Source organism: Lithobates pipiens, unplaced genomic scaffold (assembly GCF_037356315.1).
Source record: "Lithobates pipiens isolate NorthernLeopardFrog02 unplaced genomic scaffold, aLitPip1_a1.2 Scaffold_18, whole genome shotgun sequence".
Classification (NCBI taxonomy): Eukaryota; Metazoa; Chordata; class Amphibia; order Anura; family Ranidae; genus Lithobates; species Lithobates pipiens.
Genome location: NW_027507758.1, coordinates 113,562,114 through 113,581,621, shown reverse-complemented (window position 1 = coordinate 113,581,621; position 19,508 = coordinate 113,562,114). Strand labels below are relative to the sequence as shown.

Below are 19,508 nucleotides of genomic sequence, written 5' to 3'. Positions count from 1 at the left end.
TCTTGGCTTAGCCAAATCCGATTGTCCAGATATCCTGGACATTTATCACATTTTAACAGGATCTCTTTTTCAGGGGTCTCGTATGGAACTGAGCAAACGGGACCGCCTCGAAAGTAGATACCATCAGGTCCAGCAGCCACATGCAAGTCCGCTGGGAGAACCACCTGCTGGATGAAGGAGCACAGGGGTAACTTTGGACAGTGGCATTGTCGGTCGGGGGGGGGGGGGGGGGGGAGAGATTTTTGACACATGCACACAATGCAGCGAGACTCACTAGAAAGTTTTTTTAATTAATTTTGGCACCCCTGACAAAACCCTTTCCTAGAAGCAAAACAGGTTGTTTTTTTTCCTATAAGATGGCTAGTTTAGTACATAGTTATCGATGGTGACACCGATATTTCTATAATGCTCTCAGTAAGTGGGCTCCTTTGGTCTCATAAAGGATGATAAGCACAGAGTGCAACTTGGCAGAAGCAGAAACAGTTGGCCTGCTGGGCTTTAGGGAAAATAGACAAAACCTACTCACTGTATCTATAGCTTAGAGCTGAAGCCTTCTTTCAGTAAAATTGGGGCACAATTGTGTAGCCCCTGTATATGTGCCTTTAACCCAGATACAAGCCATCTTGTGATGTGATAAGAGTCTTTTTGGGTCTTGGTGTCACTTGTGAGGAAGGGCACATATATATATATATATATATATATATATATATATATATATACAGTTGGTACATTTTTAACAAGAATAATAAAAGCAACGTTTTAGCCTAGCGCAGTGATGGTGAACCCATGGCATGCAGAGCCCTCTGTGGGCATTGCGAGCAGGGCCGCCATCTTTTCTTCTATCCGTGCAAGGAGGCAATTGGCCAGTGCAGGTGTCAGTCATGGGAGCCAATCTGCGGCTCTAGGTTGGCTCAGTGAGCGGGCTGGGCATTGGAAAGTCAACAAGGCCAGCCAGCCAATAGGAAGGCAGGGAGAGGGTCCCAGGAGTTCACTAACAGGCTAGGGCAGAAGTTTCCCAGAGTTCTGTCTGGAGCCCAGTAGCTGCGTGGGATGTGGGGAAATGTAATACAGGCCTTTTATTTTTAAGTTGTGCACTGCAGTAGAGAAAAGAGCTGACAAGAAGACTCCTGGTTGGCTGCAACCAGGAGCCAATGAGCATCCAGGACAAGTGCACCATGGAGCATGTAGTCCCAGAAGACTACGGCTCCATTTTAATTAAAGGAAAACTACAGCCCCAGCATGTCCTGCAAAAATAGGAGGATGGACAACCTGGAGCCTGGGAAAAAAAGGGATGAGGGAGAGGGGAGAGCAAGGGTGAGAGGAGTGTGGGGACAAGAGTGAGAGGAGACTGAGGTGGTTTGGAAAGGAGAAAGAGAGCCCAAGCCACAACAGCCCCTGGCGTTGAACCAGCCAGAGAGGAGTGAGAGGACGGTGCTGAGAGGTTACAATCGAGAGTGAGGAGGGCGATCCTCAACAAAAGGAGAAAGTGTTGACAGGCACACCAACACTGCTCGCCAGAGCCGGGTGAGTGCGGAACTGACTGCAATCCCTCTTGGGGTTGGGCGATCACCACCAGTGTTGGCACTTTGAAATAAATACGTTGGTTTTGTGTTGCAGTTTGGGTACTCGGGCTCAAAAAGGTTCACCATCACTGGTCTAATAGCATTGATGCATGGGAGTTTTTTTTGTCTTTATGTAATTTTGCCACATGTGGATGGCGAAGTATAAATTTATTGTTTATCTTAGGCTTTGTAAATGGATTCTTGGGGGGGGGGGGGGGGGAATGCTAGATCTACTAGCAGATTGAAATACACTAACTAAAGCCAAGCTCCAGCTAGCACTTTATAATCAGTTACAGCAAAAGTTGTTTTTTTATCCTTTTGGGATAAAGCTTTTACATAAATAAAAGCAGATCACTGAAAGCACCCCTGCTAACATTAAACGGGTTGTCTCCTCCATGTAAACCAATACATTCGGTAGGGGAGCTTGTTCTGTTGAAAATCAACAGACTTACTGGCTGGATCACCAGGTGAAAATAAAAGTCTAAAAAAGAAAGCAAATGCAGCCATCACATCTTTGAAATGGTAAGCTGCAACATAATACATTACTTTTGGGTTTAGTAGCATTTTAACTGCTTGCGGACCAGCTGCCGCAGTTTTACTGTGGCAGGTTGGCTCTGCTGCGCGAAATCACGTTATTGTACGTGATCTCGCGAGGCTAGTGGGGGTGCGCGCGCGCGCGTGCCTGCCGTGAGCTCCGTAAGTCTGACCGTGGGTCCCGCGGACTCGATGTCCGCATGGATACCCGCAATCGCCTCACGGAGAGGAAGAACGGGGAGATGCTAATGTAAACAAGCATCTTCTCGTTCTGCCTAGTGACACTGTCACTGATCACAGCTCCCTGTAATTGAGAGCGATGATCAGTGATGTGTCACACACAGCCCCTCGCCCCCACAGTTAGAATCACTCCCTAGGACACACTTAACCTCTACAGCGCCATCTAGTGTTAACACCTTCACTGCCAGTCACATTTACACAGTAATCAATGCATTTTTAATCGCACTGATCGCTGTATAAATGTGAATGGGCCCAAAATGCAGATGTGTCCACTTTGTCATGATAAAAAAATCACTGATCGCCGACATTACTAGAATTTTTTTTTTTATATAAATACCATAAAACTATCCCCTATTTTGTAGACGCTATAACTTTTGCACAAACCAATCAATAAACGCTTATTGTGATTTTTTTTAACCAAAAATATGTAGAAGAATACGTATCGGTATAAACTGGGGGAAATTTTTTTTTTTTATATATATTTTGTGATATTTATTATAGCAAAAAGTAAAAAATAATGTTTTTTTTTTAAAACTGACGCTCTTTTTTTGTTTATAGCGCAAAAAATAAAAACCGCAGAGGTGATCAAATACCACCAAAAGAAATCTATATTTGTGGGGAAAAAGGGATATCAAATTTTCTTTGGGAGCCACGTCACACGAGCGCGCAATTGTCAGTTAAAGGGACGCAGTGCCGAATCGCAAAAAGTGCTCTGGCCTGCCAAATGCTCCGGGGCTGAAGTGGTTAAAGCAAACACTAATATTAATTCAAAATATTTCCTTACTGATAATAGGTTCCTTCTTACAAGAAGCTATTCACAACTTTTCAATTCCATGTGAATGCGATTAGATGGTACTGTTTATTTTACACCTTAAAACCTGAGAAAATGATATCATGTAAGAAAGTTGTTTTTTTTTATTTTTTTTTATTGGCATCTTATCATGGAGACAAGCAGAGAATTACCTTGTGAAGGCAAAATGATAGTCTTGTTGTAAGGTCACACTTGTATGAATTGGAAAATAAGCAGGGAACAGCTGAATACAATACACGGGAGCATGTCACTCAAATAGCTGCACTATTATCCCACTGAGATTACAAAGAATACGGCTCAGCTCGTAGCAAAGGAACCGCGTCCCTTACAATTAGGTCAGGGTAACATGAAATGTTACTTCCCTTGGAGACTGATGATAGACGTTGGATAGTAATTGTGTTGAGGGAATTATTTTAAATTTGTGGAAAGCAAAGGTATGAGCTGAAAAGCTGGCAGAATGGAATTTGGGGACAAATATTCAACACCAGGAAAATGACATATATGTTTTTTCCCTTTACCTTTACAGTGCTGTGTGAACACAAGGCATTTAAATACAAAGAAGCAATTAAGTAATAGATTAATAGTGCTACATTATTTATTTTAAACATCTGCGCTATTATATTAAGTGGCCATGAATTCTGATATTAGTTGTAAAGCAAGAAATGAAAAAAAAAATTAACATTCATTTTATCCGTGTTGAAAAAAATTACCTTTAGACTTCATTTTGGTTGCATCTTTATTTGATGTCTTGTGCGCCGCCGGTTCTGGGAGGCTAGTCACATTTTCTCTTCTATAATGAAAAATATACAGAAAGGTAAACATAATGACCAGGTTTCCAAACTCTCTATCAACTCCAATAATTGGTGGCGGCTTGTAAAATAGTAGTTCACAGATGCCAGTCCTCACACAGTGATCTTATCACGTAGGATAATCATGTTAAATTGAAAATAAAAAGTTGTCAAACTTTGAAGCCTAATTGAACTTTCAGTTTAAACCAGCTAAATTCATTCCACGTGCATCAATACGAAAGGTGTGCAGAATCTTACAGTTTCTATAGAAAGTAGCCACAGCCTAAGTAGAAAAGGCTGTCCTCTGCCAACATTCTGCACAGAAGGAGCCTTGCTCTCTGTGTGGTCTTTGCAGAGTTCAGGCATTCCCCCTGTTGAGCCAGCATTTTCCAATTAGCAGGGAGTACAAGATTTGCTGGTTTCAATAAAACCACTGCTTCCCCACAGACAGCAGGAGCTCCATCTTAGAATGCTGGCAGGGGACAGGCATTTATACTGAGGTTGTGCCTGTTTTAGAAAAAGTGCTTTGATGTAACTGGGATGTATTTAGCGGATTTAAATTGAAAGTTTCATTGGGCTGTAATCATGTGAAGTATACTGCAGAAATAGTATACAATGTGTATTTCATATTTTTTTTTAATTATAGGCAATTTTTTGCTGTACATTTTCATGTGTTAGTAATTTGTATCTCAGGGTGGGACTTGCACTACATGCAAATGTGCGTCCTCTGGAGTATTATTGTCCAAACCCATATTTCTATAATCCCCTTCTCAAAGACCAGCAGCTCAGTGTCCAGGGTCCATTGCCAGTACACAAATTACTTTTAAAACGTGTAACACATCCCAGTAGGGACTGCAGATAAACTTGGATCCCCCACTCCTGCACAGCCAGATATTTTTGGTTTCTAACTGTTTATGTATGTTTTGTGTATTATGTGTATGTAGATCACCCTTGTATTGTAATGTATTTTGTGTGCATAAGACCTATGGAGACATGGATCCGTGGAACACACCGTCCGGATTAATATCTATTTAAATGTAAAAGAAGTTCCTCTAGTAGATGCGTCCAGGCAATTGCAATTGACTATGTCATATAAATCAGGGATTTGGACTACACCAAAATGGCCGCCGATTCCCTATTTCTATTCGTTGAACCAACCGCCCAATAACAACCCCCCTGAGGAAGACATGTGATTCCCTGTGTTGACACACAGTAAAAACAGCAATTCCCCTGAGGAAGACACATGATTCCCTTTGTCGACACATGTTGGGGAGGGGACAGGATGTTGTTGGTAGATGCAGCAGTGTTGGTGCTGTCTACGGCGATCATACAAGTGGACCGCTATTCTCACTGGTATATACACAGACCTGCCAGATACAGATTGGTGTGCTTTGGAACCTGGATTGTGTGAGTACCCCCATTTAAAAAAAAAGGAATTTAAGGTGGTATTATACTATACAGCTTGTTTTTTTTCTATATGCAATGAAAATACCACTTTGGAATGATACAGGATACCCGAACAGCCTCACATAGAGCCCAGGGGTGGTTCTACTGTGTGTTTAGACCTAACTTAATTGTGCGGTCACACACCCTGAGCTGAGGATAATTACAAAGGGGGAGCATGAGAGTGTTGGCGCCTAATATTAAGTTTGGAGCACCTCTCACAAGGATCTATACTATTTACTTCAATTCTACATGGAATTCTTAAATATTTACTTTAACCATTGAGCATGTTTTTTTCACATGGGATTTAATGAATTGTTTAACCACTTGAATTCCGCGCTATAGTCAAATGACGGCTACAGAGTGGATCTCGAATGCCGGGACTACGTCTATTGACGTCGTCCCCTTTAAGGGCTCCCCGCGCGCTCCCGGGAGCACGCATCGGGGAAAATCTGTGTTGGCCATGTCCCCTGGACACAGTCAATCACAGATCGCTGTGAACGGCCAATCACAGCGGCCGTTTACAGCGCGATCGCCGCCTCCAATGGGTGATGATCTCAAATGTAAACAAATGAGATCATCTCCCATTGCCGAATCTGTCTCCTCACACAGAGACAAAAAGTGTTTTTTGTGCCATCTGTGCCCGCCAGTGCCCATCTGTACCCTGCCAGTGCCCATCTGTACCCCACCAGTGCCCATCTCTACCCCGTCAGTGCCCATCTGTGCACCGCCAGTGCCCATCTGTGCACCGCCAGTGCCAATCGGTGCCCATCTGTACCATCTGTGCCACCTCAGCAGTGACCATCTGTGCCGCCTCAGCAGTGACCATCTGTGCCGCATCAGCAGTGACCATCTGTGCCGCCTCAGCAGTGACCATCTGTGCCCATCTGCTGCCTCATCAGTGCACATCTGTGCAATAAATCTGCACATCTGTGCAATAAATCAGTGCACATCTGTGCCGACCCATCAGTGCCCATCTGTGTCACCTCAGCAGTGCCCATCTGTGCCGACTCAGCAGTGCCCATCTGTGCCGACTCAGCAGTGCCCATCTGTGCCGCCTCAGCAGTGCCCATCTGTGCCGCCTCAGCAGTGCCCATCTGTGCCCATCTGCCGCCTCATCAGTGCACATCTGTGCAATAAATCTGCACATCTGTGCAATAAATCAGTGCACATCTGTGCCGACCCATCAGTGCCCATTTGTGCCGCCTCAACAGCGCCCATCTGTGCCACCTCAAAAGCACCCATCTGTGCCACCTCAAAAGCGCCCATCTGTGCCACCTAAACAGTGCACATCTGTACAATCAGTGCACATCTGTGCCGACTCATCAGTGCACATCTGTGCCGACTCATCAGTGCCCATCTGTGCCACCTCTGTGCTGCTTCAACAGTACACATCTGTGTCACCTCATCAGTGCACATCTGTGCCATCAATCAGTGCACATCAGTGCCACCTCATCAGTGCCCATCAGTGCAGGCTTAACCAGCAACCATGTCTAAACAAGACTTTTCCGCTGAGGAGGCGCACAAAATTCTTTCCACGGCCGACGAGAGCAACGGGGAGCTCTCCTCTTCAGATTATTTTTCAGATTCGGATTCTGAAGCCGACATAAATTATGAGCCAGTCCTCAGCAGTGAAACACTGACTGAATCCGAGGAGGAAGATATCCGGCCCATCGAACAAAGGCGTTCTAGTGAGGCAGTGCCGTCCACCAGCACCGCAGTGCCCGGCAAGAAAGGCCAAGTACCAGTGGGGTGTCATCTCAGCCCCAAAGGGTTAGGAGCCATGCCGGCCTTCCCTATGCCCTTCAGAACCCCTTGTGGCTTACTACCTAATTCAGGAGAGGCCAATGTTCCCCCTTTCACTGTCCAGCCAGGAGTCCAGGTGGACACGGAGAATTTTACCCCAATAGATTTTTTTAATTACATTTTTACGGAGGATATGTTGTCGTCAATTGTGGCCCAGTGCAACCTGTATGCACAACAATTTATTTTGAAAAATCCGACATCTTATTATGCCCGTCCCTACGAATGGAGAGACCTAACGGTGGAGGAGTTCAAGGTTTTTTTAGGCCTCACATTTAACATGGGACTCAACAATAAAAATCAATTGCATACCTATTGGTCAACCCACCCCCCTCCACCACACACAGCTCTTCTCCGCGGTAATGCCCAGAACCAGGTATCAGATGATCCTGAGGTTCTTACATTTCAGCGACAATTCCCAGTGCCTTCCACGAAATGACCCAAATTACGACAGGCTTTACAAAATTCGTCCAATACTTAATTATTTTTCACATACATTCCCCAAATTGTTTACCCCGGACCAACACATATGTGTGGATGAGTCCCTTATTAAATCTAGTGGTAGGCTTAAAATGAAGCAATTTATGCCCAGCAAAAGGGCCCGCTATGGGGTGAAGATCTACAAATTATGCGACCGAGCCACAGGGTACACATATTCATTCATAGTGTACGAAGGGAAGGACACCCAGCTGCAGCCCCCTAATTGTCCGGACTACTTGGGATCCAGCGGAAAAGTTGTTTGGGACCTCATATACCCCCTATTGGATAAAGGCTACCACCTGTATGTAGATAACTTCTACACATCTCTGCCCCTGTTCCACAACCTTCACTGGAAGAAGACGCCAGCATGTGGCACCGTAAAAAGGAATCGGAAGGGCTTTCCTCAAAGTCTTGTGAATAAGAAGCTGCGAAAAGGAGAAACCGCAAGTCTGAGAAACAAGGAGGTTCTGGCAGTGAAGTGGAGGGACAGAAGGGATGTGTATATGTTGTCTTCTATCCACAATGATACCTTCGTGGAAATCCCCAGAAGGAATGGCCCCGTAAAAAAACCAAAATGCATTTATGAATACAATTTGTTCATGGGGGGAGTCGACTTCAACGACCAAATGATGGAACCATATCTTGCCACAAGACGGACATACCAAAAAAAAAAGTAGCAATTTATTTTTTTCAATTGGCCATTTACAATTCCTATGTCATTTACCGCAACTCCACCCAAAACCCCAAACGTTTCTTTGGCTACCAGGAGGAAGTTTTCACTGCCCTTATTTTCCCAAACGGCCCACCAGAAAATATCCGATCAGATGTTATTGGTCGACTCTCCGAGCGCCACTTTCCCGATAAAATCCCTCCCAAACCAACAGGCCAAAGACGTCAAAAAAGATGTAAGGTGTGTACCAGAGCAGGAGTCAGAAGAGACACATCTTATTATTGTGCACAATGTCCTTCCCAACCAGGCCTCTGCATAGGCGACTGTTTTCGGCGTTACCATACTTCAATAAATTTTTAGTAAAGTATGGTAAACATAATCCTCAGTTCCTGCCTTCATACACCTTCACACCCCTTATGCCACTGCCTGCTCTGTAACTGACTCTGGCTTGTTATTTGACCACTCTTATGCCTGCCGATTCTGTACATACCGCTGCCTGATCTGGAACTGACCCTAGACTGTTATTCGACCATGCTTCTGCCTAACGATTCTGTACATACCTCTGCCTGATCTGGAACTGACCCTGGACTGTTATTCGACCATGCTTCTGCCTAACGATTCTGTACATACCTCTGCCTGATCTGGAACTGACCTTGGACTGTTTGACCACGATATTTGCCTGCCTCTTGGACTGATCTTGTATTCTGCAACTGGACTAGTGGGATTCAACATGGGGTCTCACATATGTGAGGGGCTCCAGTATAGTTTTTCTGGATGAAGAAAACAATTTTCTTTGTTTTCTTATTCCTAGATTAGGGTCTGGAGACTCGGAGGCTTCAAAGAGATTTGGGAGGGAGAAGCCTCTACCCCATCCTCATTCTGTCCTGAATGAGGCTCTACTTTTGTCTGCTGCCTGTAGGACTTACTGCCGTCATGCCGCACTGACCACACCACAAGGACCTGCCTACTACCAGGACCAATATTTTTGGCACTGCTGACAATATCTCTGCACTGACCCTGGACTGTATATGGACAGTATCCCTGCCTGCTGCCTGAAAAACTGTGTTCGCTGTTGCTGACCAAGTCCCTGCCTGCTGCCTGGACCAGTGATATCCTCCTGTGGACAACTGCGCTTCTAAAACCACAGGTAATCTTTTCTTTACCCTTTGCTCAGCATAATGTATTTGGGGGTGTAATTCTTGGTATGTGCAGGCTATGTGTCCCTGGAACGCCGACGGTGTTCCTTGCATGTTGCGCCTTTGTATGTGGCCAGGCTGTGTAAATGTCTCACACATGTGGTATTGCCATACTCAGGAGGAGTAGTAGAATGTATTTTGGGGTGTTATTTTTGCTATGTAAATGCTATGCGTTGGAAATATCTTATAAACGGACAACTTTGTGTAAAAAAAATAATGCGTTTTCATTTTTTTCCACATTTTCCAAAAACTTCTGGAAAAAAATGAACCATTGAAAAGACTCATTATGCCTCATAGATTATACGTTGGGGTGTTAGCTTTCCAAAATGGGGTAATTTTTTGGACGTTTCCATTGCCCTGGTGATCCAGGGCCTTCAAAACTGTAATAGGTGGTTGAGAAATGAAATGTGTAATTTATGCTCCTAGAATGCCTGAAGGTGCTACTTCAAAATTAGGCCTCTGTATGTGGTCAGGCTGTGTAAAAGTCTCACACATGTGGTATCGTTATACTCAGGAGGAGTAGGAGTATGTATTGTGGGGTGCTATTTGTGGTATGCACATTCCGTGTGGGAGAAATAAGCTATTACAATGAAAATTTTGCTTGTTAGGGTCTCAAGAATGGAGATAGGCCTTAGTACATCAGATGTGATCTTTTTTTGCAAATCTTTATAATTTGCACCATAGTTTGTAGACTCTATAACTTTCACACAGATCATATAATATGCAATAATTTGGGTTATTTTTACCAAAGATGTGTAGTAGTATAAATTGTGGCCAAAATTTATGAAGAAAAATTGCTAATTTGCTAAATTTTATCACAGAAACAAAGAAAAATTCATTTTTTTTCCAAATTTTCGGTATTTTTTCATTTATAGCGCAGAAATTAAAAAACCAAGAGGTGATCAAATACCACCAAAAGAAAGCTCTATTGGTATGAAGAAAAGGACAAAAAAATCATTTGGTTACAGTGTTGCATGACTGAGTAATTGTCATTCAAAATGTGAGAGCACTGAAAGGTGAAAATTGGTCTGGGCATGAGGGGGGTTTAAGTGCCCAGTAAGCAAGTGGTTAAGCACACCAGCACCTTATTGTATATATGATATAAGGAATGATGTATATTTGAAATTAATGATATAGTTTATGGTTTTTCATATTTGCCATTTATTTTAGTAATATCTGTATGGACACTTAGAACATTTTGGTTTATTTGCACATTGAGCGTTGTTTCAATATTTAGCGTGACACTTTTTAATTTATTTTTTGATTATTTAGCACATTATGGGACTGTGAATAGTGTCAGCAGCTGATCATTGTATACATGTGTGGGTAAACATGTATATATATATATATATATATATTATACATTTTCATATACTAGTTTGTTTTTGGTAGCTTGCAAGATTACTCTATTTTTATCTACTTGGCTACCCATGAAGGGAAATCCTTCAGCCAACAGGAAGAGGAGCACCACTGCTTGCCACAGTGTTAGCACCAACATGGCATATATATACTCTCTGCTCTAAGTAAGGGTCCTTTCACTTGGGCATTCCAACTCTACGTTTTTCATGTATCCGTTGACTTATAAAAAATGCCCAATGCCTTACAAGAAGCTGACCTAAACAGATGTAAACCGACAAACAGTCTGCTTTTGCATCTGTTTATGCATTGGTCGTTAGGAGCCAGCACCTGCCAGAGTTCTGGAAACTGGTCAGCAGCAGGGATGAGTCATTGGTTGTTAAGGAGCCGGAACGTCGGCTTCCTAACAATGAGTCATCCCTGCTATCAGCTAGGAATTCCCTGCTGTAAGCAGAATGTAAACAAAAGAGCTGAAAGTAAAAAAAGAATTGGGTGAAGTCCCCCCCAATCCATACCAGCCCCTTCAGGTCTGGTATGGATTTTATGGGGGGGCCTCATGCCAAAAGAAGAAAAAAAAATTTGGGCCTGGTATGGTATGAAGAGCTCGGTATGGATTTAGGGGGGGGGGGGAGGGACCTCACACAATTTTTATTTTATTTTCTGCTTTTGTTTAAAATCTACTGTTGGGGATAACGCATTGTTAACCGCTTAAGGACCGCCTCACACCAATGTATATTGGCAGAATGGCACGGCTGGGCACAAGCATGTACAGGTAGGTTGCCCTTTAAGTGCCCAGCCGTCGGTCACGAGCCCCGCCGGTGGCGCACTCATGACCCGGTCCTGAGCTCTGTGAGCGTGGCCACGGGAGCTGCGGACCCGAACGCTGCCAGTGTCCCACGATCGGGTCACAGAGCTGAAGAACAAGGAGAGGTAAGTGTAAACAAACCTCTCCTCGTGCTTCCTACTGAGGCTGTTACTGATCGTCTGTTCCCTGTTACAGGGAAAGACGATCAGTGACATCAGATGCCAAGCCATGCCCCCTACAGTTAAAAAAACACACACACACTTAACCCATACACTGCCCCCTAGTGGTTAACCCCTTCACTGCCAGTGACATTTTTACAGTAATCAGTGCATTTTTAATTGCACTGATTTCTGTATTAATGCCAATGGTCCCAAAAATGTGTCAAAATTGTCCGTGTCCACCATAATGTCGCAGTCACAATAAAAAAAAAATCGCTGATCGCTGCCATTACTAGTAAAAAACAAAAAAATATTAATAAAAATGGCATACAACTATCCCATATTTTGTAGACGCTATAACTTTTGCGCAAACCAATCAATAAACGCTTATTGCGATTTACCAAAAATATGTAGAAGAATACGTATCGGCCTAAACTTAGGAAAAACATTTTTTTTCATATATTTTTGGGGGATATTTATTAGAGCAAAATGTAAAAAAGAATGCGTTTTTTTCAAAATTGTCGCTCTTTTTTTGTTTATAGCCTAAAAAAATAAAAACTGCAGGGGTGATCAAATACCACAAAAAGAAAGATCTATTTGTGGGAAATAAAGGACGTCAATTTTGTTTCTGAGCCATGTCGCATGACCGCGCAATTGTCAGTTAAAGCGACGCAGTGCCGAATCGCAAAAAGGGGCTTGGTCCTTTAGCTGGAAAATGGTCCGGGGCTTAAGTGGTTAAGAAGCTGGTGGGTGTTGGCTCCTAACAACCAGTGCAAAAATGGATGTAAAAGCGGACCATTCGTCTGTTTACATCTGTTCAGGTCTACTTCTGTTTTTTAAAAGGAACAAGAATAGAGACTTGTCCTGTTTAAAAAAAATGGACCTGAACGGACGCAGATGTTTGCCCATAAGAATGCATTGCTGTCTGTTTTTCAGCCATAAAGAGATGGTTGAAAAATGGACAGATGGAACACCCGTATGAAAAGGCCCTAAGTTATGCATTATGGCTAACATCCAGCATCACCCAATCAGAAGAAAAGACCTCTTTTGTACATTGGGGGCCCCTCCATTGTACTTGCGATGAATGCATTCATTTTCTATCTCAAACACTTCAACTCACCCGCTAACACTACACTCTATCGGTAACTCCAACTCATCCCGTAACACTGCACTCTACCCAATCTCCATTTTTTTAAAATTCTTTTTATTAAGCTTTTGAAGATAAGATTACATCAACAAAGCCTACTGGGCATAACCGGGCTTGAAGTGAAAACAAAAAAAAATAAGAAAAAGATAAAAAACAAAACAAACAAAAAACCACATACAATTATGACCTATTAACACAAGGCATTTGGCAACCAAGGCCTATGACGACGTCGCACATCGTAGTTGTAAAGTGCGAGGTACACATCTGAGGTTCCCACGCAAAACTCAGTGAGAGAAATACTCAGAGGCAAAACAGTACATACTATGGAGGCACTGCCAATGACTCGACGGTGTCCCTGGATTCTGTCTAAATGTCCCATACCTTGGAGAATTATTGGGGGCGTTCCCTAGATTGATAGGTAGATTTGTACAATGGGATCATTTTGTTGACAATAGACTTCCAATAATCTAAGGTAGGTGCCTGGGGAGATTTACATTTAAGGAGTATGGACTTGCGCGCATAAAACAATAATATACCTTACCCAATCTCCAACCTCAACATTGACCCTAAAGCTGGATACACACTATACAATTTTCTTTTGATTTTTTTTCCTTTAAATTCACCAAAACCATATAATATGAGGTCAAACCTAAACACTTTCAATTTGTATGCAATCAGGCAGGCCCCTGCACTACATAATTGAAAGTAAATATAAAGGAAATCGAACAACAAAATTTGTATAGTATGTATCCAGCTTAACCATTAAAGACTAAATCTCGTCAATGATAAAATAGATAAGTGTGCTTTATCTAATGAAAAATATATGGTTGTTTTTTTCTTTTCTTAGGGATAAGCTATCATGGTCCTGCAGTGTTCCTACCCACTGATTTCAGTTGCAACAACCAGTAACGCTCATTTTAATAAAGTTATAACTGCTCGGATTTAGGCTTTATAAATAATCCTCAAAATGTATCCTACCCCTTAACACTAAAACTTTATCACCCAAAATATGATACCCTAACCTAACCCTAATATGTATTTAAAATAGTCATTACATTTAACCCTATTACTGCCTCATAATTTTTAAAATTTAACCCAACCCTTAAAAATATCACCCAAATCCAGGCATGCCACACTCGGTTAAAACATTTTAGGGGCCACGGGTTTAAGGGGGTTACCCCAAAAAAGAACAAAAAGGCCATAAAACATGAATTGAATTGTATTTCCACATTTACTTTCAAATTAGTTCTCAGTCAAACATCACAACTAAAACTAATTTTAAAATGTTTCTGACTTTTCTGGTTATTTCTTTGGAGCAAGTGTATAAATAAGACTCTATAGGCAGTTTGCAAGCTATTCTGAATAATTTCAAAGTGCAATTAGAGGGACAAACTGAGCGAAACTTCATTAAAACACATATTAAAACCAAAGCCTTCAGATATATAACCCTTTGTTAGGACAGACGGAGTTCAATTCTTGTTTACAACTGATAAAAAGATCTGTCAGCATAGTACAGGCAGGAGTAATTATGGTAAAATAACTGCAAACCCCCCCTTAAATTTATAGGGGAAAGCCAGGTAGTATCTGTAGGCAAGCAAAAAGCAAGAAAGCAAGTAGGCAGAATTCATTTTTTTTAAAGTGCAGTTCCACTTTTGCAGTCAGATTTGAGAAAACTCCACTAGACAGCATAGTTGTTATGTGTAACCATTCACACAACATACCTAAAAAAAAAAACAATTTAAATCTCAAGATAAGGTGTCATGGCTGACTGCAAGGATTTGTGAGCAATGTCAGAGCGAGTCAGTCCTAAAGGGCCGTACACACGGGCCGAATATCAGGTTGCATAAGCAGGTTCAATAGAAACTGGCCGACATTTAGCCCGTGTGTACGGCAGCCAGTCTGAGAGAAGATGGCTTCTGTTGAAGGGGCATGACCGAAATAGGTCAGCTGATCGGCATCTGATCTGTGCTCTCAGCCAATGGCATTGGATTGTTAGTACAGAATCTCCTCCTGAGCTCTTCAGTTATTTTTTGTCCAGCCCGCTGGGTCGAATGAAAAAAAAACAAAAACAAAAACATAGTGTGTATTAGGCTTAAAGCCCTGTACAAAAGGGCTGACTGTGGGGCGACAAGGGCCGGTAGGGTTGCCAACTGTTCGGGATTCACCCGGACAGTTTGGGTTTTGAATTATGTGTCCAGGTTTCAGTCCGCCTGAAAAAAAGTGGTCTGGTCTTAAGCCAGCAAAATGGTCCGGTCTGAAAGTGGTTAAAGTGGAACTCCAGAATTTAAACTCCCCACCTGCCACCTGATTATTACCAGTCAAAAATATATAAAATGTGTTATAGGAAAAAAGTAAGTAGCTGTAACCTAATTGGAAACCTGCATATGTTCACGTTATTGCTTCTATGGTTCCACCTGCAAATAGCCCTTTTTTTGTATAATTGGTACTTGTTTCGCCGGAACATGTAATTATCTAAACTAGATCACAAGGTTTCTCTCACAATGCAAAAGTAAGATTTATAAATAGGATTTGCTGATACAAACTCTATATACAGGGTGTCTCTCGAAATGTAGTGTTGTGATAAATGAATAAAATGGAAACCAAAAAGAAAGTAAATAAAACACCCCAATGCCCAAAAGGTGAAGAAATAATAAACAAATGCAAAAAAATATGTTTCAAAGCATAATTCGGTATAATAATCTTCTACATTCACACCAGTGCTCAATGTGATTTACCACCCACCCCAAATATAGTATATGCATCTCCTTTTTACAGACAGGCATATACCGCTTTAAATGGAGGCCAGAAGGAATTGCTGGTTCTCAGGTGTGCTCTATGGGGAGTGGTGGACATACCTCCCAACTTTCTGAGATGGTAATGAGGGACACCCAGGGTTGAAAAAAAATCAATGATTAAAAAAAAAAATAATAATAATTTCAATTGGAATTTATTGATTTTTTTCTAATTTATTTTAATAAAATGCTTAAAAATCTATCTAAGGATAGTTTACTATTTAAGATACATGAATAATTTAGTTTATTCAGCATGGAATGGAGCTTAGTTATGTAGCATGTATTTAAATTTTTAGTAAAATCATTCAACGAGTCCAAGCTCTGCAAGCTGAAATAACATGCATTGATGCATTCACACAATTTTGCAGTAACCATTAGATAAAACAAAGTGCAGGAATATTCCTTTATCCCATTGTTTTGCAAATCTATGTATACCACAAACTGTATGATTGAAGAGAAATGCATCTGTACCAGGCTCTGGTAAGGAAGTGTGAGGAGGAAGGGCAAGCAGTAAAAATGAAAGTGAAAGCTTGTAAACCGTGTAATCTTTCTGCCCGTGTAATAGCTTTAGGCCGCGTACACACGGGCGGATTGTCTGCCCAACTTAGTCCGCTGAACCGTGTTTCAGTGGACAATCCGCTCGTGTGTGGGCTTCAGCGGACTTTTTCAGCGGACAGTCTGACGGACTAAGTCTTTCGGAATTTCCGTAATTTTGTCCGTCCAAACTTGGTTTCAGCGGACAGTCCGCTCGTGAGTAGGCAAGTTGGACGGACTAAGTATGGCGCATGCTCAGAAAGGATTTACACGGCCGAAGGTTGCATTGCAGTGTATTGGACGTCGTATTTCTAGTCCCGTCGTACGTGCTGTACACGTCATCGCGCAAGCTTTCAGCGGACTGTCTGTTCGTCGTGTGTGGTCAAGTCCGTTCATTTAAAAGTTGGACGGACTGTCTGTCGGATTGTCTGACGAACTTAGTTGGGCAGACAATCCGCCCGTGTGTATGCGGCCTTAGTGTTTTATTCCTCCCTTGGGGAGCAAAATGGCAACAGGCCGTAAAAGAGACCTAGCTTGGAAATATTTACCAATCTGAAAGTTTATAATTCTAAATAGGAAACCTTCATTTTGTTTGAAAATACTAAAGATTCTAACTACCAGCAAGAATAACAACAAGAGTCCTTACATTTAAAGAGCACCTGTCATTTCAGATCCATCATGGCAGTGCCTGTTAGCGGGCAACCACTCACCTGCTGCCACTACGTCCCTCACTTTGTTGTGTAACTGCCACATCACCAGCCGTTCCATTAAAGTGAATGGGACTGTCGGTGAGCCAACAGCGGGTCAGAGGAGGAGCTGCTGTGGGACAGAGATGACAGTTAAACCCACAAGTGCTTTTTTACCACTACTATTTCTTTATATTTGCTTTTGAAACTTACAAATGCAGCAATTTAGAAATTGGATGAAAGGTTTTGCGGTAGTGCATTTTATATACAACTATATAGATCAGAACGAAATGAGGAAGAAAGAGGGACAGAGGGACATTGTTCCGAATGAGGGACAGTTGGGAGCTATGGTGGTGGGTCACAGGGAGCACTGGTGTAAACTAGATTATTCTGGCAGAATTATGCTTTGGAACAGATTTTTCAGATTATTTGAATTTTCAATTTACACTTGAATTATTTATTATTTCTTCATCTTTTGGACATTGGGGTGTTTAGTTTCCTTTAGTTTAATTTTCCATTTTATTCATTTATCACAGCACTGCATTTTAAGAGACACTGTGTTCATACATTGTGATATTTCATTTTTTGATGTCGATATGTTTTTTTATTAATGCAGCAGCAATGGAAGAATTGATTTACACAAAGAAAAATAATTGTTTGAGGGGCGTTTGAAAAGAAAAAATGAAAAGAAGATCACTTCACTATTGTTTGTTTTGTATATAGGTTTTAGTGCAGAGTAGGAAGTTATCACATTTTTGTAATATTCAAACGCTACATACAAGTTTTTCTTTTGTTATGGAAGGGTTGAAGAAATGCCTATGATACAATGGCCTTAAAAAGTATATACCCAGATGATGGAAGTTGTCAAAGATCACTTAATAACAGCGAATTTAACTTTTTTACACCAATCAACAAAAATAGACTCTTTAATATCAAAGTGTACAAAGTGAAAACAGTTCTCTGCAAAGTGATGCAAATGAATTGCCATGAAAAACTAAACACAAAATAATTGATATATATATATATATATATATATATATATATTTTACAAACACATATACAAGCCTTGAATATGACACACCTGTTGCATCATTGTTGCAACCATTTATTTTCCAAAATACCATCATAAGGTACATTTAGATGCCCTGTGTGTAGTCAAGGGATTTCCTTTTAAACATTTTATTGAAGATAATACAGTACATATTATTAGTATATATTTTACAATAAAATACGATATATAATATGAATATGAAACTTCTCAAATAAACATATAAGAGTAAAAATAATGAATTCATGTCTTAAAGATAAGGTATATGAGTATGTGTAAACTTTTCTGCACTTTTCAAATTATAATTATTATTTGTTAGTACAAAACTTGGTGAGGTTAAGATTAAACTAGAAGAATAGTAGTAAAATATTTATAAAGAATGATTAAACAAAATATTGTCTATTTATGACAGATCATCTATCTAGGGACCATCAGGAAAGGAGTCCATCCAAATGGGGCCAGGTTCCAGCTATTGGCCTGGTTTGTCCCATATGGATGGACAATGATCCCGGCCATCCCAAGTATGTCTTATGTAACTTTACCTATAGTAATAAATATAAATCTATAATATACTATATGGTTGAATAATATAAGATGGAAGGGGGGGGGGAGGAAGTATCATCAGAAGAATCAATGAATCAATGATTTTATGGATCATATAGCAGTAATGGGGGTGAATATCAAGCGATCTCAAGGTAAGAGGAGTGAATTATTAAGTCCTGGTGGTAGATAGTTTCTAATCCAGGGGGACCAATTTTTTTTCAAACTTAGCAATATTATCAAGTAAGGTTGCTTCCATTTTGGCATGAATCATAGCTTGTGTTACATGCTGTTTAACTGACACAACGCAAAGTGTATTTGATGTCCAAGCCTTCACTATGGATTGTTCAGCAGCCGTTGTAACATACAGTAGAAGCTTGAATTGACAATGTGTTAGATTAGATGGTTTGCTGTTTAAAAGGGCCACCCGTGGATCAGATAGTCAAGGGATTTTAAATCATTTGAGTATAAATACAGGTGTATCTGGAAGGACAGTGGTGCAACCTATACCATAAAAAAAAAAAAAACACTCCAAAGAACTCTGTGAAAACGTGAAAAGCCAGGGGATAAACATAAGAAATTTTGAAAGCCACCAAATATTCATTGGAAAGCAGTAAAATGAACCACTAAGAATTAGAAAGAGTAACAGAACTCTGCCATGTATTATGGTAACAGAACTCTGTTACCATAATACATGGCAGAGCTGTAAATCTACCAGAACAAGCATACAAAAAGAAGGCCACCAAGAGACCTATGCCCACTCTAAAATTAGATATAGAGATCAGCTTCTGGGTTTGGAGGGACTATGTTTGCCAGGCACTTCACCAGTTACAATCTTTATTAGAGACTGGCAAAGAAACCCATTGATAACTAACCAACATGACATCTCTCCTAAAGTGGGTCTTGAGAGACTCT

General features: G+C 41.2%; 1 protein-coding gene across 2 annotated transcripts in view; it reads right to left on the bottom strand.

Moving 5' to 3' along the window:
• Window positions 1-19,508, bottom strand: part of KIZ (kizuna centrosomal protein) — a 286,874-nt gene that overhangs the window by 6,497 nt on the left and 260,869 nt on the right. For both annotated transcript variants that reach the window (XM_077486023.1, XM_077486024.1), the window contains one exon: window positions 3,858-3,937. In XM_077486023.1, coding sequence (XP_077342149.1) covers window positions 3,858-3,937 — 80 coding nt within the window. The remainder of the gene's footprint in view (window positions 1-3,857; window positions 3,938-19,508) is intronic.